Raw genomic sequence first — 27,258 nt, forward strand, 5'->3', positions numbered from 1 at the left:
ATGAATCAATAAGGAACATCAAATAATTCATTAATTATCGCTGCCTATTCGAGAACAGCTTGTTAATATTTCTTGTCTTGCAAATCAATCAGTGAAACACACAAGTACTCTACAATCAGAACACGTTAACATCACATGGATTTTATCCAAGGAGCCAGGTGGATGTTTTAATTTAAACAAGACACAAGGGGGCAGCAAAAGTCACACGATCACATGAATCACATGAATATGTCACACGATCACATGAATAACTGTTTATATTAATGGTTCACAGGTCACACATGGAAAAACGAAGACTCTCAGTCCTGCACCTGCTGGACATCACGTAAAAACCTGATCGGAAACGCAGCTAAAGGGGAAATATGGAGCATTTTATATTAAAACATTCAAAATTTAACCGAGATTATCAGCAGGATGTGAAGAAATAGTTTAGTTATGTCAAACGCGCCTGAGTCTTGTGTCGTAGATACATCTACTAACCAGCTAGCCACGGCAGCAAGCTAAATGAGTGTGGAGCACATTACTCTCCAGTCCATGCAGGCTTGGTAAGATAGCAACAGTGCGACGCTGAGGTTAGATTTATTCAAGCTAACATTAGCTCAGCTTGAGGGCGAGTCCAATGTTCACTCTCTATTAGCTCCACCAGCTCCTGAGGGAAACATCTGGCTCTTTAGCTGCTAAATGCTCCACCATGTTCAGCAGCTGCTCTCTGACTGAGTCTGTCTGCTGTTTGCTGCTGAGCAGGTCGTGGACCGCGGCATCTTACAGATGTTTCTCTGAAAACATCTGTCTGCTGTGGCCAAACACGGCGCTGTGAGAGCGAACCTGAACAGTGAAGCTGTGTCCGGACAAATAAAACACTGAGCTGAGACTGAATATGAAGCTCTGTAAAGACGAGTGCAGCTGCAGACTCAGCTGATAATTCTCTGTAGCTTCATCACGACCACAGACACCTTTCACACTGTCATTACAGAAATACTGATGATCCTATTACAGTTACTTGCTACTGCTGTTGTTGTATATTTCTGTTAGATGCAACTGCTTCATTTATTTTTACTTATTCAAGAGGAACGGCTACTGTAATACTGCCACACGTCACACGGACAGGTCTCTTTACACTCAGCATAATGAGGTGATAACACACTTTGTGCTAAACACTTTTTAAAATGAATTTTTCTAACAACATTACAGTTTAAAGTACATGAGGCACGAATATGAAAATTTCATATCGGTCCTCTTATACTATTGTGTTGAAAATGATTGTATTGTATAATCCTGTGAAGTGCTTTAGGTAATGTCTGCACACACACACGGTGCGAGGCTGATTGATGTCGTCATTAAATCGTCTGCTGCACCTACTTAAAATGCTGTTCTCTCTTGTCTCTCCAGCCGTTTGTAAAAAAACAAACAAAAAAAAAAAAAAACAAACCTTGCGGGTTTCACTGGATCGCTTTTTCATGACACAAGCAAAACTTATGCAAATGCAATAATCATTCATTAGTCATTATCAGGTAGAAGCCAGTTGGTTGAGTTGTTTTGCTTTCACCAAACTGCTCCGTGGCCTGAACCAAAAAAAAAACATTTCAATCTGCATTTCAGGCTGTAGCAGAGCAGAGATCTGTTCATTTATTCAGGAAACTCCAGTGTGAGTGTGCTTCTTAGCAGCTGCTTCACACAGCGTACATACACACCAGTGATGTGCTGCACAACTACAGAGCAGGAGGGGACTAAATGCTTTGCTGCACAAATCAGGATCATTTCCTGTATCACTCACTCAGGTAAGAACACAAATCAGACAACTAAACCTTTAAAACTAAAACCTCTCCAGTGTTAAATTAATAGCAAAATGATCTGTTTCCAAATGAACCACTGACGTCTGCGTGACGAGTGTTTCTCATTAATCAAACCTGCTCGTGTCCACCAGTGGATGCAGTGACAGGTTGGATCATAAAAAAAAAAAAACAGCTCTGCGTTCATTCACAAGAGCAGAAAACAAAAACATCCATTTGAATTAGTTGCTTTTGTGTGGCTCTTGACAGCGTTTTGATTTTTCAGCTGACTGAATCAGAATTTGAGCAGTGGACAAATAAAAGCACAGCACTCAGAGGAGAACATTGATTGTTGACTTCCAAAAGTCCACTAGAGGACTAGAGGGTATTTTTCACAGAAAGTTTGGGGATTTATTTATTTATTTTGCTTATTTGTTTATTTGGAGGAATCAAAGTAAACCTGAATTGTACAGACATGGTGTTCTTACCGGATAAAGAGAGAACAACGATCACTTTGATTTTAAATAATGACTCAGACCCTGAAAAAGACTAAACTGCTCATCTCACAAACTAAGATTCAGGTGACAGTGTGATATAGTCACATCAGCCCTAATATGATGAGGAAATTTATCGTCTCCCTCATAAAAAAGGCACGTGCTCACAGTGAGAGGGTGATGGACGAGCAGCCTGATTGGACAGGAACTCAGGGGGAATACCCTGCCAGGGAGAGAGGCAGAGGGATACTGCTGAGTGGCCAAAAACACAGCAGCACTCCCGACTGCCGCTGGGCCATCTGTTGATCTATGGAGCCGCAGCCGCACTCATTTGTCTTGGTTCTGCACAGCTGATCACGTAGTGGGTCTGTCGAGGCCGGACTCTGAGCTTCGTCGTGGTTTTATTTGAGTTTATTTGTGAACACCTGGACAAATAGGAGCAAGAACGAGGGGGGAGGTGGGGGGGGGGCGAGGGGGGATCCGGAGAACAGAGGAGTACAGACACGCCTGAGGAGCGAACATGTTCGCTTGTTACTGCTCACTGAGAACACGACATTTCAATTAAACATTAGTTTAATTATCAATTAATCAGTCAACTACTTTCACCCGTATTCAAACCGTTTGTTTTGACTAATGAACAGAGCAAAACACAAACATTTGTTTACAGTCAGGCTGAGAAATCACATCCCAGAAGCTGGAACTTTGGAGTCTTTCAGCATTTCTATAAAAATTTAATGGAATAATTATTCAACTAATAATTTCAGCTCTAAAAAAGGTTTTTATGTTCTAACTAATGTCTTTGTTCGTGGTTCATAAATTATGTAATAATGCTTTATAGATCAGTTATAAGTCATTAATTAGAAAAACTCTTCCATGGACCATTTGACCACATACCTTCCTACATAGAAGGTATGTTATTTCTCCCAGTAATAACATTTATCTACAACCGAGTGCAACTGTTAAATACATTTTGAAGAAAACGGCCTGAACGTGTTTAGGTTCAGGCGTCAGAGAAAGATGCTGCTTCAGCTTTAACACAGGAAAACTAAACACGTTTCATCAGACTTAATATTTGTCCAGCTCTGTGATCGTTGCCTAATGTTTGCCTAAACATCAAAACATTCATCATCTTTATTAGTCTGAAGCAGAAACTGTAGGAAAATTAAATTACATATGTGTATTACATATGCAAGAGAGCATTTTGTGACTTTGCAGAGAGGGTCATCACAACACTTCCTCATTATGTTGATTCAAAATGTGTTTGCTGACAAATTAGCAGCATGTAAACCTAATTTCCAGTGGACTGAAAAAAGGGTCGCAAACAACTTATCATTTATAACTGCAGGCTTATTAGAAAGTGAGACACCTATGAGTAGTTATTAATGTTCCTTCAACATTTACAACTGGATTATTGTTAAATAAAAACGCTGCATTGTACAGAAGTTTAATTTAAACAGAGCACATTGTTAAAGGGGAATCTTTGTTCCAGTGAAACAGTGGGAATTTCCTAACAAATGTTATTCTGATCAATGGTCTATTACTCATCTATAAAGAATTAACACATCAATGGCATCTGTTTTTCCAACGTTACTCGTCAGTTCAAAGAAAAACAACAACAATACAAATCTACATCCAGACACATCGTCCAGAACACACACACGAGATGTGATCTGACAGGCGGACAGGAGCGGCCCCATGTCCTCTGAACTGAGAGCCACTAAACGGCCCCATGTCCTCTGAACTGAGAGCCACTAAACGGCCCCATGTCCTCTGAACTGAGAGCCACTAAACGGCTCGTTGGCTCGTTGCAGGGACGAATGAATGATAATAAAGTTGTTCTGTATCTGTCACAGCGTTCACCCTGTCACGATGCTGTGGATCAGCGCTGCTGACAGCCAGTGAACGACTTCGCAGCTGCACTGTTGGACAAAAGCCAGCGAACTATCCAGTCAGTGTACTCACACACACACACACACACACACACACACACACACACACACACACACACACACACACGTTTGTGCAGCTATCCTTGTTAGGACATTGCACTGACTTCCATTCATTGTGGAGAGCTTCAGTTCCCATGAGGACCACTGGGCCTGACAAGGTCAGTGTTTACGCAGGAAAACGTCCCACAGAGGTAACAAAAACACACACACACACACACACACACACACACTCACACACACAGCCTCCAGCTTAATTCACTCATTTTTAATTCAAAGGCATCTTTGTCAGAAACCTGTGGAACAGGGGAGATTGGCTCGGAGAGAAGCAATCTGTGGGATACTTGTTTTTCATGACTTTGACGACACCTTCGGTGATAAGCAGTCGCTGCTTTGGTGTTTTGCATTTACCGCAGGCGCTGGCCCAATATAATCTATTATTAAATACTGCTCTCTTATATTTATTCCCAACAAATTGCTATTGTTGCCTCCATAAAAACAAAGACAATAACGCCCTATGCAGCAGAATAAAGAAAGCAGCCCCCATAGCTAAACAGCAATGTAAGAGATTTCAGACAATATATTGGTCGACTCATTATAGTAAGTGCAGAAAAAAAAAAAAACAGGTTTTATTTATATGAAAAATAGCAAATTATTACTGTGAGGCTCAGCGAATCACAGCCAGACGGCTTTTTAACTGAGAAGTCCCACAGGCTCATCGAGAAAGGTCAACAACGGGGACAAGCTGTGCCTCCGGTAAGTTATACAGTCGTGAAACAAAAGTACAGTACATTTATATTTCCAACAGCACCCTGGTATTGCCCAGCAATGCACCACTTTATTCAAGGCCACACTGCTTGCATGAGTGAAACTATTTTCATCAGCACACTGTCAGACAGCCACCGTGCACTCCCCTGACAAATGAGTAAACAATACTTTGTAAAGAAGCAGCGGGGGCAGGCGTTTTCCCGTAGTAAGCCACTTTCACCTCCAAAACAAACTGATGAAAGTCGCCGATATCAGAAACCCTGGACGTACCCGCGCGTCGCTAACTGTGAGCGAGCTGCAGCTGAGCTTTCATACACCCCGTCAGCAGATAACTATGTCAGACAAGGCTGAGTTATCAGGAGACGGCTGACCCATATTCAAACGTGCGCGCTCGTGTTTAATTCAGAGCCATTGATTTCCTATTTCCAATTAATAATTGTAATTAGTGGCAGCATATTTCAGGCTGCGTGGGACGCGGGTCGATGGCGGGCAGGGCCGTGATGGAGGACAGGAGAGATGGATGACACAGTTTACTGCTCACAGGCCTGGGGTAAAGTGTCAGTTTGCTGTGACACTGACGGACTCGGTGTCCGTGTGTGTCAGTCTGCGTCGGTTTGTGCGTCGAGGTGATTGAGTTTTTACAGTTTTTTTTTTTTTTTTTTTCTTTTAACGAGGCCATTTTCATGTCCAGATAATAAGCCCTGAAAGTCAACACCGCGTTAATCAATGCTACAAGCAGCCATTTTAAGACCTGGGGCTAAATACATCAGGCCAAGAGTTTCCACCGACTCCTTTGCTCTGCACTTTTCCCATTGTTTTTTTTTTTTAAGACTAAATAATTGCTGTCATTAGTGGTCGTCAACAACTTTCCTGTGGAATGATGCATGAGATGTGGCAACCTTTCACTTAATGTTTTTTTTTTTGCGTGTGTGTGTGTGTGTGTGTGTGCGTGTTGGACTCGTTCAGCCACAGTCCACTTCGCCTTCCTGTGTGGTAATTGCATTTTAATGATCTCCTTTTATGCAAACTTGGGGCATAAATTTGAGTTCAGGTCTAATGGCTCTTGGCAGGTGGCTGTCCTCCCACCAACCCACTGACAAATATGAGGAGGTGAGAGGTGCACATCAGACAGCTGATGGCTCCATTTGGCTGCGGTCAGAGGTCAGAGGTCAGATCTTTATCCTAGAATGTTACCTAATGAGAGTCCCACACCAGACCCGGACGAGGCCACTGTCTTTGCTGTCTCCACCTAACGTAGCGAAGACAATTATGAGCGGTTTCATTTTTACTTTACACCTGCACCACTACGGTGATGAGAGCAGCAAGGCTGTAAAAGTATGAACTAGAGCAGTTTTAAGGCCTCTGTCTGGATGGCTGTGGAATTAAAGGGCAACTCCACCGATTTTACACGATTACAAAAGTGTGATTCTTGGAGAGGACTGCTGCACAGGTGGGAAAAGCTTTATGAAGCACAAACTTTACTAAACTGTCTCATGGGATGTGGCTTGAAGCCGCATCAGCTGAGTCTGAAAACAGCCAGTTTCAGAAAGCCCACCTGTTTTAGAATCTAAACCGATTTAACATGTTAACATGATTCAACTGTCATTTTTTTTCGATGATGTGAAAGTTTCACCACTTCATTTCATATTCTTCTCACACTTTGTTTATTTCAGTTTCCCTTTACAAATCCACTTGCTGTGTGTCCTGGAAGACAATTCCTCCATAGAGGATGAGTGGAGTGTCATCTTATCCTAAACCCTGAGCATAATCTGGCTCAGTCCATGTGCCATGATGGAGAGCAGGCTGGCTTTAGGGGATCCTTTAGGAATCAACAGACCAACCTTCTCCCTCACTTGGAGGTCACACCGGCTCCCTCCTCTGCTCCGTGAGCCCCTTTAAGAAAGGTCAGAACGGCTTGAAGTGCAAAATGACTGAGGGAGAAGTGGATGAGGAAATAAAGAGACTGGGGAGGCTGCGATTGCGCTCCTCTTCTCTGAGCAAATGTAAAGTGGAGGAAGACAGCCGATGAATAATTCCTGGCCACTTTCAAAGTCAAAGCGAAGTCAGTCGTGTGGGGAGGAAAAGGATCTATTGTGCCGGCCACTTCAGCTGAAAGGCAGCGGCGGACGATAAACACGTTAGTCTGGAAATTAATCAGAGTGTATAGAGAGGGAGAGAGAGAAATGTTGAGACTGTGGAGCGGCAGAGCAGAATGGGCAAGTCGTTATATTCCTTAATGGGTTGTCCGTCATGAGGTTTGGCCAACGCGGGCTCACGTGGCATTAGAAGGAAAATGGGTAATCAAAAGGTTTCCGAGGTGAGGTGCCAGTCCATTTCCCCGCTCATTCTCAGGCACACAAGATGGATGGCATACAAAGGGAGAAAGAGAAGGACTCTGTGGACTTGATGGGAAAACAGCAGATTGAAATTTGTTTGCTGATGGAGTCTTATTTTCCCCAAGTCTGGTAACAGAGCAGCTGAAGCACCAAACTATACGCTTTATGAAAAAAACCCAAAATAAAACACAGGTTAGCTGCTTCAGTATCAAACTCCTGTAGGACCCGTCCAGCTTTCTATGTATTTTTATCATGAGTTACACCTGCTGCTTGTGTGGACAGTTTCTTTCTAACATGTTCATATGTTGAACAATCGTACTAATCATGTTTCTTACATATTTATAGTTGCATAGTTTCAGTAAGAGCCGTTCACTGTGCTCACTTCCGAGTCTGCCAGGGTCTGCATACTTCCACTGATCACTGTTCTACAGCCGTGTTGGAGCTATCTCAGTCACTGCTAATGCAGAGTGAACATTTTCTATTCCTGCTGCTTCTCAGTAAAAGCATTTCACTGGCAGACGAGTGAGAGAGCTAGTGGGAGAGGAGAGGGAATGAGAGGGAGAGTTTAAGGTGAACTGTTAGATGAAGAGCTGCAGGTGACCACCAGCGCAGCTCCAACTCATCATCAAGGTAAAACACTCAGTCTGCAGTTGCTTATAAAACATGAGAAAAAAGGACAGATGCTGGTTTATTCTCCGATAAAACAACACAGCCATGAACCCTGTGGAGTCCCTCCCTCAGCCCGGAGCAGGCTAAAAACATGCTCGTTAGAGACAGTCTCTGCATGACTAGTCCTTTAGTCGTTTTCCTGTAATTAGAGCTGTGATCATTTCTTGCCATTTTCTTTTTAATCAGGTATAAGTAGGTAGGTAGGTAGGTTACAGTGGAAAGTCCTATATCAAGAAACCTACATCAGTGTCGGCTGAACTCGGTGACAGAGCTGGAAGATAAAAGCCTGTGTCGAGCGTGAGCTGGTGTTTTCCTTTAAAACCACTCGAGCATTTATTTCAGGGGGAACAGATCTAATGAATCCATTTATCCCATCATTGTCACTGACACACAGGTGGTGTGTTGTCCCCAGCTGTGGAGCCTGTTCTCCTGCTTTGCTTCTCAGCTGTGACAAGCCTCATTTTTTTTTTTTTGGTTTGCAAACAAATCAAGTTGTTCAAACAGAGCAGAGATCATTAAATCTTCAGTCTTTTCACAGTAAAACTACCGTAATGGGAAATCATGAGGACTTTAATGTGGAAAAGTTAAGGAAATTAATGTGAAAGAATATTGATTCCTTTACTTCATTTTATTGTGCCAATGCTTTGGGAGAAACTCCTTCCTCAGGGCGTGAACGTGTGTTTATGTGTGAGGAAAATGAACTATGCTTGTACTGCATAGATGTAAATGCACTAGATATGTGAGTGCATTAGAAACCTTAAAGTTATAAACCTTACGTTAGTGGTGGACTTTGTCATTCCCACCCTACACGTGCACTGTTGCATGGGATTCACAGGAAACGACGTGCGTGTACTATATTACATGTGCACAATTCAGAAGACGAGAGCTCCCACTTGCACACATGGCTCACGATTTGTGCAAATGTGCATACGTGTGTGCATGAGATATAATATAACCCTGAGGACAGAAGCGCCTGCTCTGCGTATCATAGATACAGATCTCGCTGTAGACACACCTCAGACGTGTAGACCTGATTCTGTGTCCCTCCCTTTATCAAACTGTGCATGATAACTGTAAACATCCACACCAGAGTTATGTGCTGCAGTTAACACATCAGACTGAAGTACGATGCTCTGCTGTTACACGTGGAAATGTCGGGTCTGGAGTCTCACTGACATTTACGAAGCAGTTTCATAAACTGGAGTCTAAACTGACATAACAGCCACAACAACAATGAGATATGGATGTGCTTCTGAGACAGAGGCGCTCAGAAACCACTGTGTTCATTTATTGGGCCGTTCGCTCAAACAGTGTTTACATGCCTTTGACATATGGTTCCAATCTCACCTGAAGTTCTGCTGCAGTGTCTTGGTTTGATGTTCTAACACATATCACACGAGTGGCAAGACTAACTTTTCTCTGGCAGCAGGAAACGTCTGTTGAATATTATTATTTAATACACACAAACACACAGCGGCGTTTGAGCGTTTGCTTTTCACCAGACAGACCGTGGCTTTGATTGTGTCGCTTCGCTGTAATTGAACAAACGGCAGGAAATGCTGAAGGATCGTTTTTCTTACGCTCACAACAAGCAGGAGAAAGCCACGGCTCGGAGCTCGGAGCCGAATCACAGGTCCCCGCTGCAGGAGACGGACATCGCAGCACCAAACAGCGCAGAGCAGAGAGCCAATCACCCCTCAGGGGCTGTGGTGAAATTTGATTAAAAAGTTTGTTGGTAAATTAATTTTGACCAAACACAAGGGGCATGCTGATGCGGCTGTAGCTGTTAATTGGACTTGGCAGCAGGGCAAGTCCACTCATCAGCGCCGTGTGTGTGTGTGTGTGTGTATGTGTGTGTGTATGTGTGTGTGTGTGTGTGTGTGTGTGTGTGTGTGTATGTGTGTGTGTATGTGTCTGTGAAGCTGTGTTCGTGTTGAGCAGGACAATCATTGTCCCTTTGGACTGTGTGTGTTTTCACCGAGGACCCAAACGAAGTGCCAGGATAAACATCCAGAGGAGGTGCAGCCCTGGCAAACACAAACACACACTCTCTCTAATGTCTTTCTGAGCAGAACAGGGACAGCAGTGTGTGACTGCACCGCACAATATACGCAAACACGTGCATAACAAGTCTATATACAGCAACAACAGGTTCTTTTATCCCACACACACACACACACACCTCCCTTCCTTCATACGTTCGCCCGTGTAAGTTTTCTTTGTAATTACACATCTCTACAATCCTCTCTATCCCTCCCTCTGCTCTGCCTCTCACTGGGCTCCCGTGCCTCGACACAGAAACTCCCCACATCATTCCTGCAAAGCTGCACTTAATGATTTGCTGAACTCAGTCTGCTGGGTAATGAAAGATACACTCTGTCCTAAAATGCCAGTCTTCTCCTGAATGGGGTTCAGAGCAGGACAAAGCCCGGTGGACAGACCGGCTAATGGCTACTGACCCCGCAGTATCGCTCCCTCCAACACGGGCAACAGGTATTAGCTGCCTAATGAAGTTGATGCTAATGAAGAGCAGTGGGAGTTCAGAGTCATCTCTCGCCAGGCAGAGCTCAGGTGAAGCTGACTCATATACATGATGCAGTGCTGTGGTGACGGAGTTCACATGGTCAGGGATCAAAACACAGAACGAACAAAGAAGCAGAACAGTGACCGAGAAGGTTCTCACGCCGGGTTAGATGGAAAACTACGATTCATGATTACAAATGATGCTAAATTGATAACATCACTGTTACAGTGAAATATTTATTACAGCATGTTAACCTAATGACGCTAACATGTTCAACAAAAAAAGACAAACATTTATAATTCTTTGAAGCAAATCCCTTCTCAAGCGCGGCTGAAATTTTTTATGTCCTCTGAGAATGAGAGATGAATCTGGGTAATAGGTTGTAATGTTAGTAAACCCACCTGTACAACTCACAATGGAAATAATTAAACAGATATTATAGACAATCATGCAACACTGAATCTCAGAGGGTAGAAGACGGCCGCTGCACCGTGTCCTGTGCATGTTCTGTCTTCATGTTTGTGTAGCCGCACTGCTTTACGCCTGATTTAACCCTTAACCTTTCTGAGGCAACGTAACATGAAAACTGGAGTCCCGACAAACAGGTTCTAGATTTTTTCACTTCTGTTTTGTTTAAGTTATTTATTGTTGTGTAAAGTTTGAGATTCCAAGTTTTTATTTCCAAATATATTTTTCAAGCTATTTCTATTTGTATTGCAAGTAACAACGAAATGCCCACTGCAGGCAACCCACTGCGTTAGCCTTATGAGCTAATAAAGCAAAAACACAGCCCTGGGTCTCAGGTGGGGGTGGTGGGGACTTAAAGCCACAATCCACACAATCCCCACAGCAACGTGTGGAAATACCCTCACTCCATCACTCTCAACTCATCGACCGACAAGGCTGCTAACAGTCAGACACCAAACAACAACTCAGTCAAAGCAGTGTTTGTTAATACAGCAGTAATAAAGTTTACAACTACAGTCTCAACTACAGAGAAATGAGCATGTGAATTATGCTATTACGTTTTAAAGTTAATAAAGTTAGATGATTTGTTCTATATCATTTTAAAAATGACGTGAATTACAAATTCAGCACATATACAGCTATTTCAACTTCCATCATAAATACATTATATTATTATATCATTATTATATACGCCCATCCTTTGTCTCTGCATGGCTCTTCAGGTGTGTAACTTTCACCTGACTAGCAGTGAGCTGTGTGTGTGTGTGTGTGTGTCGAGAGGAGGCTAGTAGCCACACGACAGGGTAATTATAGCAACATGACGAGTGAAGAAAACAATGAGAAGAACAGCAGAGCTAAAGATGAGGTAAATGATTCTTACTTAAAAATACACAACAGCATCGCCTGTTAGATCGCAGACTGCTTGTGCCCGCTGTCTGTTTTTCCACCTCTGTTTCAAAGCAGAGTACAAAAGAACAGGAGGAAAAACACATTTAGGACCTGAAACTTCATCAGCTGTGGGGGACGGATAAACAGAAAAGCAGAATTATATTCAAAACAAATCTGAAATTGGTGTGTTTGCACAGATGAAACGCTCAGCTTGCTACCAAAATGACACACTACATCGGTTTGGATGGAAACGGTTTGCACAGGCTCAGCTGCGTGACAATCGGCTGTGTTTTTCACGTGTCACCTTGTGGAAGTTGTGAGCGGACATGAGCATCTGTCTGATCCTGAAAGCAGCAGCCATGAAGACTCTGGGCGTCACGTTCCAGGTGTCTTTAAGTTTTGATATCCATAAATCTACAATATGTTGTGAAGCATCACAGCAGTGTGTGTCCTGTAGACTTTAAAGTCCCAGGAGGGTCCACTGCTGACGTCCTTGAACTTGGCAAACTTCCACATACCTGAAACACTAAATAACAGGTGACTGAGTCCCAGTGTCTAATTGTAATAGAAGTAATCTTCATGAAAGGCCACACTGCACACTGTTCCCAGGGGTTTTAGTCTCTTATTGAGTCTGTAGCAGCCTATCAGCTCCTACCGGTAGCTTAGTTCCTACAGTGAATTGCCTCCAGGCGGCCTCGACTTTGTTCCCCCTCGTCTCCCAAAGGAGGGATGACCTTCCCATCCCATTCACGATTGCAGAGTCACTGCCTACGTACCGGCGGGGATTGAAAACTCATCTCTTCAAGAAACATGTCACGTCCGTGTCTACCCTACCTCCCTCTCATTCCCCCCAAATCACACCTTTGTTTCCTCGTGTTACGCCTGCCTTCTCACAAAGAACTTGACCTCTTACACCTCCCGCTTCTTTCCTTTTATAAGTTATTTACCTGCTTATATCTCACAAACAAGTGTGAGCTGAGTAGCCAAAGACGAGAAGCAGCCACGGAGCACGTTCCCCTGTGCAAATGTTTCTGACTGGTGTTGATGGTTAAGCTTTGGACTGCGGCCTTTTTATTTAAAATGCATTTTGTATATCAAAGAAAAACTGAATGGTTATTTTACAGGTAAATATTAACCAGTGCTGAGAACTGAGCTCTGGTACATAAAAGTGACTCAAATTCAAAAGACACAAAAGAAAATACCTTAAAAACAAATCTCTATTTATGGAAGTAAGATCATAATAATCTGTCTAATAAACCGCAGAGTATCTGCCCTTTGACTGGGTGAGAGAAGGATTTAAAGGCAGCTTAAAGTTGGGTGAAGGTTACAGAGCGGCCACCTGTGGGAGGGCCCAGCAGATTTCTGATGGCACAGCCTGATACCCGCTGCAGAGAGTTAGTGTCACTCACCCACAAGGCCACTTATTCCTACTGAGGACGTAAATCTTTAAATGACATAAAGCTCCATTTTTTTATGAAAGCCTCTGTAATTTCATGAAACAGCTGGTCGCTGTAGTTTTAATCAAACGTCAATCAAACAGGAGGAAGCAGTGAATTTGTTGGGGACTATTTTCCGCAGCGGATTAATCCACTGCAGTGAGTATTTGGGGCAGCAGGACAGTGTGTGTGTCTAAATAAACTACAGTGTGTGTGTGTTCATGGTGATGAAGGAACATGTCACCCAGTGTAACAGTGAGGATCACTGATGTGTTTGTGGAGCTCAGTGACTCAGACGACTAAGACATCTCAGGCCTTGCAAACATTGCATATATTTGTTATTCAAATATATTAATTATTGTTTTTATTTTGATTTCATCAAATTTGTTGACACTAAGAAAAAAAACAGAATATCACCAGATTCTCCTTTAATATGAGTGAATAAAGCCACTGAGGCTCGTTTACACTGTCTATCATCTTGTGAATGATCTTTTCAGTTTAATGAACCTGCTGCTGCACTGCTCAGAGTCATTCTCACCTCACATCTGTGTGGCCAGGTAATAATTTTACACCTCAGTGACATGTTGAAGGAGTCGAGTGACGGAGCACATTAATAGAGACGTGTGAGGAGTTCAGAGCTTGTTGTTCAATTAAACCTGTTTTGTTTAACTGCGGCTTCGTTCTCCAAAAAAAACAAAGAACCAGAGTGTGATGTGCGACTACGAGGCTCCTGATATCAAAACGGCCTCGAGTGGATTTAGAGAAATGTTACACAAACACATCGGCTAGAGAAGAGTTGGCCCGGCAGCCCGTGGTTTACAAAAAGCTCTGATGAATATCTGAGAAATCTGCTGCCTGGATGCTGTGACTCTGACCTTTGGAGTCCTACATGCAAAGAATACAATGGCTTTAATCTGTGTTTGTGATGTTGACAAAGCAGAAATTAAATTTATTTATTCATTCACATGCACTGGAGAACACAACTATGTAAACTATGGAAAAATATCCATGATGAATAAACACGGTGGTAAAAAGGCCTTGTATGTAGATGCTGAGCGTCAGACGACGCGCACGCACACAAACACAAATCAAGAGCAGAAGCGGAGGCAGAGGTTTCGCTGCGATGGATCTGTATGGATTTTGTACAGTGGAGCTGAGGAGTGGCACCGGGAGATAAGCAGAGAGGCACATGAGAGACGAACAGAGGAGCGAAAAGAGAAAACGACCGCTGAGGGAAAGCACAAGCTGCATTATGTTGTTGCACACCTTCACAAGCTTTCTCTTACACGGACGCCAGAGAGGAAAGCCGTGTGAAACCTGACTCGCGTGGGTACACAGGAAACAGCAAAGACACTCAAATACATCACTGTGTGAGCATGTGTGAGTGTGTGTTTGTGTGTGTTTCCTACATCTGCATGGGTCCAGCTCTCATGAATGACATGTTGGGGCACAGTAGTGAACAAACGCCCACACCGCCAGGAAGCTCACTGGGTAAAACAAGCCACACACGACCGGATTCACAAGTTCAGCTGTTTTCTACCACCTTTGCTGCTGTTAAAGATAAGCTGCAGGTTTGAAAACGATTATAGCAAACTGGTCACACGTGTTCAGATATACTGGGCTGTAATATCTGTCTATACGTACTCATTAGGCAGAGGGAAGTTCTTCTCTGTGCTTCATTTTCAAAGTTCATCCATTACAAGAGACACCAACGACCAAAGTGTTCTCCGCCGTCACAAAAGCCGCAAGAAGCTCACAGTAAGAGGCATGTTAATGTAATGTGCTAGGGCATCGTCCATTTCCATGGCAACAAATGGAGACCTGTACCAAATTCATCACTTACTTAACAAGTAGAATATGGACAGAAGATCGGGAGAGGGGTTTACAAAGAAACCTGGTCGCTGCCGCATCAAGCCACAACAAAGCTCTGCTGAAGGACGGCGCATTTTCAGGCGCCTGCTGAGCTTGTTTTTAATTTTTAATTTAATTTTTAAATTTTTTTTCTAACATAAAGCACTTTGTTTTGGAGTGCTGTCCCTCTGCTGTTAAAGGTAAAAGGTAAAGTCGGTGTGAGGCTGAATTCAAAGTGCGCATGTGCAAGTAGCCGGATACCAAAGAGCAACAGGATGAATCTTTGCTCAAAGTCTTTTCAGCTTCACTCACATGCTTCACATGACTGTAAAAGTGTTTTTGGCCACATGGGGGCAGCACAACAAACACAGCATGTGAGCAAACTACTGCATGTTCCACACATCCAGACACAGAACAAGATCTTCATTCATTTAGAGTTGTGTTTCTGGGAACCTGACCAAGTGCAGTTCCAGTATTCACTCTACTTTTAGCTCTATTTTGGTCTCCACCAACTTTTGAAGGAAATATATGGAGATTTCTCCAATATGTTTATCAGCCAACTTCGTCTGTAAGACTGCAACTAATGAATATTTCATTATCAATTCATCTCCTGATTATTTTCTTGATTAATCGATTAATAGTTTGGTATATAACATGTCAAATGGTGGCAAAAGTCCATGTTCCCAGATGATTTCTGTAAAAGTTTTGTCTGACCAACAGTCCAAAACTCCAAAATACACAGTTTGTGGTCACAGAAGGCTGAGAAAACTAGAAAATATTCACATTTAAGAATGTTTCAGTGAATTTTTGCCAATTATGAACCAAAAAAGCATTAAAACAATTATTCAATTATGAACAAACTCGGCAGACTAAGAGATCTTTCAATGAACTAATCAGTCAACAAAGTCATTGCTGCAGGTCTATTTGTCTGTCTGCCAGTGCACACTGGGTAAACTGCCTTCTTTTGCTGGAAACAGCTGATGAGAACAGTGAGAGTGAACCAAAAAGTAAAGCTGATGTCTGTAAAACCAGAACAGACATTAAAAATATGGTGAAACTCTCTGTAGAGCTGAGAGGAAGTGCAAAGTGGAGAGATAATTCTCTGTGGGTTTCTCACTGTGAGCGATGCACAAAGATTAATTCAATCAGCTTTAACCAAACTGTGACCTTGAGCAAGTGTTTTAAGTTATAAAATCATGATTATAACAAAATAAAGTACCGTTAAGTTATGGTTAGGATTAGCTAAATAAAACTCTTTGCTAATATAAGTGTGTGTTAAGGTTTTATACTTTATATACCAGAATTTGTTTGCCGCAACTGTGACCTTCAGCTAACCTTACACCCTACCGTGGTCGTCATGTGCAGATATTACAGAAAGACATGGTTTTATTACAGAAAAAGTAGTTTTTCTAACTTGTGTCACGTTTACAAGACGTTTCTATATTTTGCACATTAAGAACCAGCCTCACACCGGTAATCAGCGGTTTCACTTTTTCATTTGCATCATTTGTGCAGTGAAAAACAAAGTCAAACATTAACTAACACAACTTTGTCAACTCTGAAATTCATAAAAGTGTGAAGACGCAGGAGTAATCACTGCTGATCAAAATGATTCACTTCTTAAATTGCCTTTGTAGCAAACTGCTTCTCTGCTTGATTCTTGAATCTTTATCATATTAAACTGCTTCTTTGCAATGTTCTTTCCATTTATCTTATCCTTCTTGCTCTTGATAATCTTTCCCATCATTATCATCATCTTTACATTATAATTTTCATCATAATTTGTCCTTATCTACCACTTTTTCCTCCTTCCTCTACTTTTGAGCCCTCTTCCTACGTCTCCTTTTGTCTTTGCCGTCACATCCTTGTCTTCCTCTCACTGCTTCATCCCACTTCTGTCCGAGCTATTTATATTTCCTGGCAGAGCAACAAAGTTCTTCAACTGCATTGGAGTTTGGAGAGGGAAGGCTGCTGAGGCTCACACACTGCTTCACCAGCTAATCTGGTTAGCTACAGTACAAGACAATCCTCACACTGGCCTTCGCTTTTTCTTCTCCTCAGTGTCCTCGGTCAGAGAGCCCACTTCGAGTTTGAGTCACTTGTTACTTACAGCTTTTGTTCTACATAAGATCAACCCGCACTCAGTTTCCGCCGAGCTGAGATCAGTTAGGATATTACATTACGTGTGGAAACTGTACTTATGCATTAGAAAATGACTTCAACAGTGTTTCCCTCCTGAGCATTAAGAGGTAGAAGCAGCTGTCACTAAAAGAATTCTTATAAACCCACTGTTTTCCAACATTACAGCAGACAAAGGTTGGTGTTTAGCTGGTGAACATGGTGGAGCATTTAGCTACAGAGGCAGATATTGTTCTCAGCAGCTGGTGGAAACCAAAAAATCAAAAAGTACTGTAAGTACATGAAATACATTCTCTGTTAATTATTAGCAGATGTGTTCAGTATGAACATTTTCCAACTTTGCAGACAGGTTCATGAAAACATTTTCTCATTATGCTGATAAAGAAACAGTAATGTAAGAGGCACTACAGCTCTTTTAAAATGTATTTGCTGTGGTAAATTAGTATATAAATGTCAGCCGAGGTGTTTCAATACAGAAGAATGTGCTGAAGATAAACGTTAGTGCACACAGGCATTGGAAAACCCTCAACTTACAGCACAACAGCTCTCTGGGGAGCTGACGATGATTTAACGCGGACATTTTAAATCAATTTATTACATTTTCCTGCTCTACAGAAAAACATAATGCGTTGTTTTCTACATTAACATCAACGCACCTCCGTTTCTGAAACTGTGAACAGATTCAGATTATTTCATCACACACATTCTGGAAGCACGGAACGAACCATGTTCCAAACAGATACTCAGCTGTCAGGCTGTTAAACACGCTGGTCTAAAACCGATCCAGCTCAATGCAACAGTCCTGCCATAAATCCTCCCTTTATGAAGGTTATAATGTTCAGTTTGTGTTTAAAGGGTTTTAGAGAGGTGATGATTCAGCTTTATGATCATTATGGAGGATGTAGTTTTTGCTGCTATTGAACTGTAATACGTTTTACTGACAGGTGTTTCTATTATTTAGCACACCCTCATTAATATAAATGGGGTGGAACATAAACGGAACATTATAATCTTCATGAAGGCAGGGTTTCCTACAGAGCTGTTAGTTTTAGCACTGGTGTACCTAATAAACCGGTAACTGGATGCATGTTTTGTTTGAGCCTTTTCATACAGTCAGGTGTGAATACCTGTCACCAACAAATCACAGCTGGATTTAGTAATTACTTAACTCTTTCCCATCAAACCGGTTTGTCACGTCTGAAGTAGAAGAGGCTTCACCTCCCTCATTAGAATCAGAGGAGCAGGTGTTGTCCACCAATCAGGATCTATTCCGCCTGTGAGACATCGAGCCTTTAAATTCATTCGGCACGTGCCGCCGCAACTTAACTACAGTTATTTAGAAAACATCATGAAAAACACTGCTCACATCCTGAGCCGCAGAATCTTAGAAAACAAAACAACGTGGGACCTTAAATCTGTTACGCAGGATTCATTTCCTCTGACCAATCAGGGAAGAGCGTGCATAAAATAAGACGCAGTCCGTGTAAACATGGGCTCCGTGTCCCCACAGGAAGGACGCTTCAGTCTCACTGTGCAGCATCTTTATGGCAAATTACATTCTTCCACAGATAATGAACAGATGACAAATGATATTGTAGGTATATGAGGATTCAGTCTTCACACTGCGGTGTATTAATCTAACATGGGACACTGGGAAAAGGATTTTTTTGTTTCTATTTATTTCCCAGGCCTCAGAATGTTTTCCTGTCATACAGCTGCACTGTGTGCAGGGTGAAGTGTGAGGCTGACGCCAACCGGGTTTTTGCTTTATCGCTAAAATAAATAAGAGGGAAATAAAATCGGACAATGAACCGATGGATGGAAGAACAAAGACGGGCTGACAGCTACAGCACAGAAGAGAGGAAGTCAGAGTCGGCCAAACTTCCACAGTGAACCCGACAAGCTGGACTCGGTTTGTGTTTACCTCTGCTCCTTTTCTTAAACAGGGACATTACTGGGCAGTCGATACTTCATCCTTCCCTTCCCCTTAGTCTAAGTGGTGGTAGATTTACCTAACCCCTGTCTTAGCTTGGCCTCAGTCTCCCGGCCCCTGGGCAGCAATAAAAACAGGCAGGAGGCTGGAGCACACCAATAACAAAGGGGGGCTAAAGGGGCTGTGTGACTCATTAAGTGTCAAATCCCCCACCACCACCACCCACCACCACCCCCACCGCACGCACATACGCCTACGGTTTGTACTGATCTGCACTCCCACAGCACCAGGGAGGGCAGTCTGAGGAGTGGAACCGAAAGGTGGAAATGAGACTGATGTAGAGATGCAAAAGGCGCGTTTTAGGTTTAAAGGTGCAACCGGTGGCGTTTTCATTGTTCCGCACCACAGAGCTGCCGACCAGTAACCACAGCTCGAAGATGGCGCTCAAACTTTTAGCTTTTAAAACTTCAATCATCCCATCGGTGCTGCCTTTCCCAGTCAGACTCGGACCTTGTTTTTAAGTTTGTTTCCATCCACCTGTTTGAGACTGACCTCCCCTAAAAAAACACCTCTATAAGTCATTAGGTCATCTATAACCTCTGACAGTCCGATTACGCCCGACGCACAGGAGGAAGTCTGTGTGAGGAGGAGGCCGAGGACTTGTTTACCATTTCAAACAGATGGAGAGTGTTGTTGCTCTCATCAATCCGTTCCACCTTAACTGGTGTTTATTATTGTTACCATGACACAGAAGGTCCTCTAACCTTAAGCTGGTGCTTGTTTTAGCACAAACCACAATCGTTTCCTGAACCTAACCAAGTAGGTTTTGTCTGAACCAAGTCAAACCGTGACCGTTCCTCAACCTTCACTGCATGTTTATTATTGTTGCTGTGACAACAAGGGCCCAGGCACCGAGGGTAGAGACAAACAGCTGATACGGCTGTTTGGGATGGAGCACTCGGCCTGTTTGTATGTGCATTTTCAATTTGTGCATAAAGAAACTGAGTGGAAACACCAGAAACTGGGAGAAAAAAAAAAGAAATATTGCTTTAAAACAAAATGCACCATGTGATGGAAACACAAACAGACTGACACAAGACACGCAAGCTTCCACTGACGAGAGGAAAGATGGCGGCGGCTGAAAACAGCAGGTCTGTGACGTTCCTCAAGTTTAAACATGACACAAACATAAATGCCATACTCCCATCACATTCTATCACAATGACCCTAAATGCTGACTCACACATACTGATGTTTGTAAGACAGTATAATCAGTTAAGGTCAGACTCCAGTAGTGATAAACCTAACGTGTAGATCATGTCTCAGAAACCATGTGCTGTCACTGTTGCTGACGCAGTCGGTGTGAACACACTACAGAGCAGAATTCCATCACCACATTTCCATAAACTCTTCCAGGGTTTTTGCACCGTGTGTTTGAGGCTGAGACTGTGACTCACCGCTGGAGCAGTCCAGTCCTCCCCAGCCCGGCTCACACTGGCAGGTATCAGGAGAGACACAGCGTCCGTGGGCACACTCTTCAGTACACAACGCTGCAACAGAGACCAGAGGACATGGAGGTAAACATCCCACCTTCTTTAAATACACCTGGATTATTACTGCTGGTGATGAAGCAGCCTCTCAGGCTTTCTCTTCTTAACTCTGATGAACCTTGTTGATCTCAAGAATATAGAAATATCATCTTAAGAGTCATTTTGAGTTACACTGCTCATACTGTGTAAATTGTTTATAGTATTTATAACAGTCTTAGTCTTTTAAACATTTTTTACTCTGGTAAATCATAAGTCTTTATATTTTTGTATCTCCTGGGTGCCTGAATCTGTCTCTTTGCTGCTGTGACGGATGCAGTTTCCCCGTTGTGGGACTAATAAAGGTGTATCTTATCTTATTTTATTTAAAAGCACTTCTGCTACTATTATAAGGACGACTTTTTTCCAGTTTGACATAATGAACCTGTTCACACACATCACCGCACCATTTCTTTTCATTCCTCTGTGTAACTGAATGGTGTGTGTCATCAGCTCGAACACCTCCTTGAAAAAGTGACTCGTGCAGTTTGGTTAAATGTTTAAACCTTCGATGTTTAAACAGACTTGATATGATTTTTACTCTTTCTCTCCTTTTGACTGTCCCTGATCTGTGTGTAAGAAGGGGCCACTATTTGCCCACCGCTGCTGTACAGTACGAAAGCTTTGAGGGTTAGGTATCTGACTGCACTGTATGATGCAATGACATGATAACTGGAAGTTAGAAAGTCGAGTTTATATTATTAAAAGTCATTCTGATGTACCATTGGGTTAAAGTTTTAAGAGTTGTTCTTTGAAGTCAGCAGGGGGGTGTTTTCAGATTCAGTTTTAGGTGATAAATGTGATATACAGAGAGAAGTATGTGTGTGTGTGTGTGTGTGTGTGTGTGTGTGTGTAGGCCTGTAATCTCTCTCAAAGTTTCTGACCTCTTTTTAAACACCTTCCCTTTTTCCTCTTCCTCCTTGGCTCCTCTTTCCTCACACCTTCCTGTGGCCACCTTTGGCCTCTGAGCTAATCGCTGCACAAGATAATGACAGAGCGAGACACGGCAGGATCGTTTATTATGCTGTGATGGAGCCATTTGTTTTCCATCTTCAGATAGTGTTCGACAACTCTCAACTGTAAGGTCGTGTCATAATGAAATATTACACCAGGTGGAGAAGCTTAAGGTGAAAATGAAGATGTCAGCACTGCCTTATCTGTTTGCTCTACAAAGCAGATAACGTGACTCACGTCCCATCAGGAGGTCGGTTTTTAAGGTTGGTGAAAACATAAATATCAGCAGCAAGTCACGATTTGTACTCCTGATAGATTAATGTGAGCCTCAGTTTATTCATTTGTCAAACCACAAACAGTGAAACAACTCAGACTCTCTGAAGGGGCAAAGGTTAAAATGACAAAGGTACACGTCCTCCATGCACCTGGTTAACGCGTTTGTAAACCGAGTCCATTATTTTCATACACCTGTTTAAAAACCCATCATCTGAAAGACTTCCTGTTCTGAGTCAGGTGCATTTTTTCTTTCACTTACACTAAAAATTCAATTCAATATTTTAAAAATTACACTGTAAATGAAAAAAAAAAGATTAAATTCTTTTTTTTTTGTTTTGTTTTCTTTTACCCAAAATCCTGAAGAAGAAACGCCCCTGATCTCAGCATCGTGGAGTCAGTCTGGGATCACATGAAAAGACAGAGATGCTGAGACGGACTAAACCCACAGAAGGACTGAGCCAAGTTCTCCAAGATGCTGGAACAACCGACCTGACAGGTACCTGAGAACCTGTGTGCAGGTGTACTGAGGAGAACTGCTGCTGGTTTAAAGGCAAAGGGTGGAGGGGGGGGTCACAGCAAATACTGATCTTAGCTTTTTATTTCTTTACTGGACTGGATGAAGGTAACAGATGAATAAAAACTACTCATCGCTTTATTTTTGAAAACATCCTTTTGCACAGTTCTCTACCTCTGCCTCCAAAGCTCACGACAGCTCACTTTTATTTACCCAGGGACGTTTGGCTGAGAGGGAGGCTCCTCTATAGTTAGATCTTCTTTTTAATCTGGACACAAACACGTCGCAATGATCCCTGCTGGATTTACACATTACAGTTCTACCTACTGTAACAGAGACTCTGTGTAATCTTGTCATCTGGGGTCTTGACTGGGGTCAGAGTGGCATTGTATCCTGCCCAGTGCATGCTGGGAAAGGCAGCAAATGTCCTTATTTCTTTCAGCAATACAGGACACTGACATCTCCCACATCCTAATTAGGACACAGACAGACAGAGACACACACACCTGAAAAACAGCAACTCAAAAAAAGATAAAAACTGTAATTTTTCCAGTCACCGTAAAAAACCTCGTTTTGCTTAATGGAACAAAAATCATTCGTCTGTGCCACTTGTTAAAAGTGAGAGGCTGAACTTTACGTAACATCCCCTCCAACTCATTTTGTGAGGATCACTTGTGTATCAGAGTATGAATACTGCATCATACATCAGGTAGGGACTTTGCTGGGAGAAGACGAGCTGACAGCTTGGAGACTTTAGCTCCTCCATCACAGAGATACGACGAGCGGCTGCTCCGGCTCTGTTTGTGCAGCCGAGTCCTCGCTGGCTGAGACAGGTGGCTCGACGTGCATAAATATGTGCAAAGCAACATCACATAAATGAAAGAGAGCGTCTCTTTAGTTTCACCGTCTGCATGGTGGGGACCTGCATGCACACATGCAGTGACAGCATGTGCGCAGCGACCAAACTGGCTGTGAGGTGTTATTTAAAAACAGCACAGTGCACAGAAAGTGAAGTGCTGAGTTCTGAAAGTTGCAGAGAAGAGTGCGAGCAGGGAGGAACAGCGGGTACAGTGGAGACCGGCCTCAGCGAAGCCAGGTTTTATGGGTTTTATGGTACTTCAGCCACAGAGGGGTCGTGCTCTCTAAATTTATAGTGGCAGCGTGTTAACATTTTACAGCTTTTTTCGTGCATTAGGACAAGAATCCTCGCTGCCACATATTCTTGGCACTGCACACTGAGTAAAGATTTATACTGGTGGAGGCCAGACTGAAGTAGAGCTCCTGCCTGTAAAACAGAAAGCTTCACATTTTCTCAGAAAACGGCACCGAGAGCAGAGCTGGTGTTTTCCATCACAGGCAAACGTGGTGTCGTGTCATAAAAGTGATGAGTTATCATTGTACGTTTGTTTTGTCCAGTTTTCATCGAGCCAGAAAAACTAAAAAGATACCATAAGACCAAGGTCTGTCGGATTAGAAAGCGTTCAATATTGGAATTATCAAAGATTAAACTAATTTTTTTAGTTTAATCATAGTTTGCTGTTTGGTCGTATTTGTGTTCAAGTCATTTCGCCCCAAGTTTCCCTGCAACTTCAGCTTTTACAGCATTTTATCAATAACTGCTGGAGGCAGACGTTTAAACTGCAGGTAAGACAGTGGGTGAAAATGTATTTATTCATGTAAAGAAAAACTCAGTTAATGAGCTTTTCCTTCGTTTCTATCAGTGAAACACCGCCCACAAGCTTATTGTTCTGCTTCTTTTCACCGGGGATTCAAAGTGGAAATACGTTTGTAGAGATTTGTGAAAGAAAAGTAAATCTTTTACAAACCGTACCAACCACTTGTGGAGGTTTCTGCATTCATTAAGAATTGAAATAAGTAAACCTGAGTTCATACACAGGAGTGCTGGCTGGGACCTTAGTGCTGTACAGCACATTACTGGGGAGAGACGGATAAAATGTCTTGCAAATGCCCGGCCCAGATTTTAATAACAGAACCAGAGACACATGCTCTCGTAATCCTGAAGGAGAGTTGATAAATCATTAAACGGGCTCCTAATCCTTTCATCCTGTGGACTGGAGCAGAAACTGCGACAAGGAGGATTACATCAGCGACGGGTACAACGAGATTAATAGATATCAAATTAAATAATCACTACCTAATTCCAGCTATTGTCTCGGCACGCTGAAGCAGTCTTTAGTGCCCTTGAATCTCTTGATCTGCTGCTGCAGGAAGAATGAGAGCGGAGGTATGAGCAACAGCAGAAAGCACAGCAGCGAGGCCGACTGTAAGTGCACACCTGACATCCTCCTGCACCGTCTGATCTCGCACCAAACTGTCGACAGGGCTGATCACGACACCCCGGGGCGACAGGGATTGGAAAGGAAATTGTCCTTGTTCTGAGCAGGAAAAGAAGTTTTCAGATTTCTCTCGTTGGATTCTGGACATAACGTGTTCCACTTAACCAAGAGACTGTGAGTATTTTACTGAAGAACAAATCTGTGTATTAGGGATGTAACCACACACAAATACAATACTGGGCTATGAAAAGATAAAACTGTGCAGATGTGAATAAAAACCAAATTTTTGCAGTAACATTCATTTTTCATCTGTCGCCCAATGTTTGCCACGAAAAGGAGCCGATAGCCTCAGACTGTCTGAGGAACTGCTGGCAGACAGAGCGGTGACGCAGAGCAACGTAAAAGGCCAGAGGCTAAAAACACAGATGTTCAATATTTAGAATTAATCCTCAGTAACGTTTCATCAGCCTGCACCAGGTTTGTTGTGCAGTGCAGGATAAAGTTTGACTGGTGCTGATGTTTTTTTTTTACGTCACAATCTGACAGAAAATAACACGACGCTCCATTTGACAGAAAATGAACTGAAGTTAGTCAGTGCGGAAGATTTCTCACTTCAAACCAACTTCATTTTTATCTGGCCCCTCCTGCCTCCATTCACATTTTGTATTAAGACTCAGCTTAGAACGACTTTTTTCCTGCTACAGGTCATTCTTTATCATTTAATTAATTATTAATGATGTGATTTTGTATATTTTCTGAGCAACTACAAGAACAAATAGCAGCAGAAAAGCTACTTAGCACAGAAACGGAGGCAGAGGCAGTCTGTATGATTTCCAACCACCTCCCTCCTGTGAAATAAACATACAGATAGTATCTTTCCATTACAGCCCTACTACGGCTGTTACTCTGCATTACTGACTCATAAGAACAGACTATTATTTTATGAAGGAACAGAAAAACACCATTACCCGGAACCACAGAATAAATGTTTTTGTGTAAGGATGTGATTAAACATCATGTTCGAGCAGTGATTTCTATCAGAGATGTACCGAGTGGCAGAGGGAGGTGAGCAGCAGGGAGGGGGGGGGGGGGGGGGGGGGGGTAAAAGGAAGAAACAGGTCGATGGGTGACGAGGTCACAGCCCCCCAGGCTCCACGATGCAAACAGATTCAGGATCCAGGACTTAAAAAAAAAAAGAAGAAGAAAAGAGGACAGGATGAGCAGGACCAAGGATGACAAAGGAGATGACGGAGGGAGGAATCATACCGACGAGAAAAAACGGCCTCGGGCAGAGGTGAAAAATAAGGAAAGGATTCCTGCAGCCGCAACACAGCGAAAAATGGCTGATTTAAGGTGATTACCTCAAAAATTAGAAGCAGATACAGTGAACAGAGTCTACATCCAGCACATAACTGCATGTTCATCTAAAAGATACAGATAAACAGGAAATGAAACACGGTGAGACACAGAAAGAGGAAAGACCTCTAATCAAATCACCAGCCCTCCCCTCCTCCCTCCCTCCCTCCCTCCCTCTCTCTCTGCCAGCGAGGGAAACCTCAATTAGCTCACGCTGCGCACATCACACAACAAAAGAGCTGTCCGAGGCCGTTAACGTTAGCCAACCGGGAAGGCGTCTTCTCCTAGCTAGCTCACGGCTACTCAGCCAATGGGAGCGAGAGGCTGTGTGTGCATGTGCGCCGTCACACAATGGAGTCGAGGAGTATTTGTCTATGTCCCCCAGGAGAATCTAATAAAGTTGTTTACAAGCAGATGTTGAATAAAGACACACAATACACTCCTCTTTACCCTCCCCACCCTCCAGGCAAAGCCATTCACCTCCTCTCTGCAACAAGAAAAGGAAACGCTGCCCTATAGAATTTACCATCTAGGGTGGATAATTGATTTCTTTAGCTGGATCGAGGAGCGTGCACCAGCACGAGATAAACACTGAGCCAGGAGATTTTCTTCTTCTCTAACAAAAGTTGACAATATTTTTTTTTCCTGACAGGTTTCAATGCTGATTTTGGGCTTTTTAACTTTCAATGTATATTTTCAGTGTCTCGCTTTTATCTGGACGGAAGGACAGACAGACAGACAGACAGACAGACAGACGGATGGACAGACAGACAGAGGAGACACACGGAGGAAGTGCTAACAGAATAAAAATGATTTTCCTCTAAAGAACAAAAAAATATTCAGTCCATTAAAGGATTTGTATGATCACCCCCCAACACGACTCCACTCTTGTCACATGAAATCCAACTCACTCTTCAGTCCAGCTCACTCTTCAGTCCAGCTCACTCTTCAGTCCAGCTCACTCTTCGCACTTATACACAACATAAGGTGATAAATTTACACAGGAATGTTCAGACACTAACTAACCAGTGTCCACTGGTTACTGGCTCACTAG

The 27,258-nt window shown here is 42.8% G+C and overlaps 1 protein-coding gene across 2 annotated transcripts in view; it reads right to left on the minus strand.

Moving 5' to 3' along the window:
- The window catches only part of LOC121186986 (multiple epidermal growth factor-like domains protein 10), a 67,408-nt gene that overhangs the window by 38,121 nt on the left and 2,029 nt on the right, over positions 1 to 27,258 (minus strand). For both annotated transcript variants that reach the window (XM_041046099.1, XM_041046003.1), the window contains exon 2: positions 20,679 to 20,771. In XM_041046099.1, the coding sequence (XP_040902033.1) occupies positions 20,679 to 20,771 (93 nt within the window). The remainder of the gene's footprint in view (positions 1 to 20,678; positions 20,772 to 27,258) is intronic.

The sequence above is a fragment of the Toxotes jaculatrix genome, chromosome 1, assembly GCF_017976425.1.
Source record: "Toxotes jaculatrix isolate fToxJac2 chromosome 1, fToxJac2.pri, whole genome shotgun sequence".
In the NCBI taxonomy this organism is placed as follows: Eukaryota; Metazoa; Chordata; class Actinopteri; family Toxotidae; genus Toxotes; species Toxotes jaculatrix.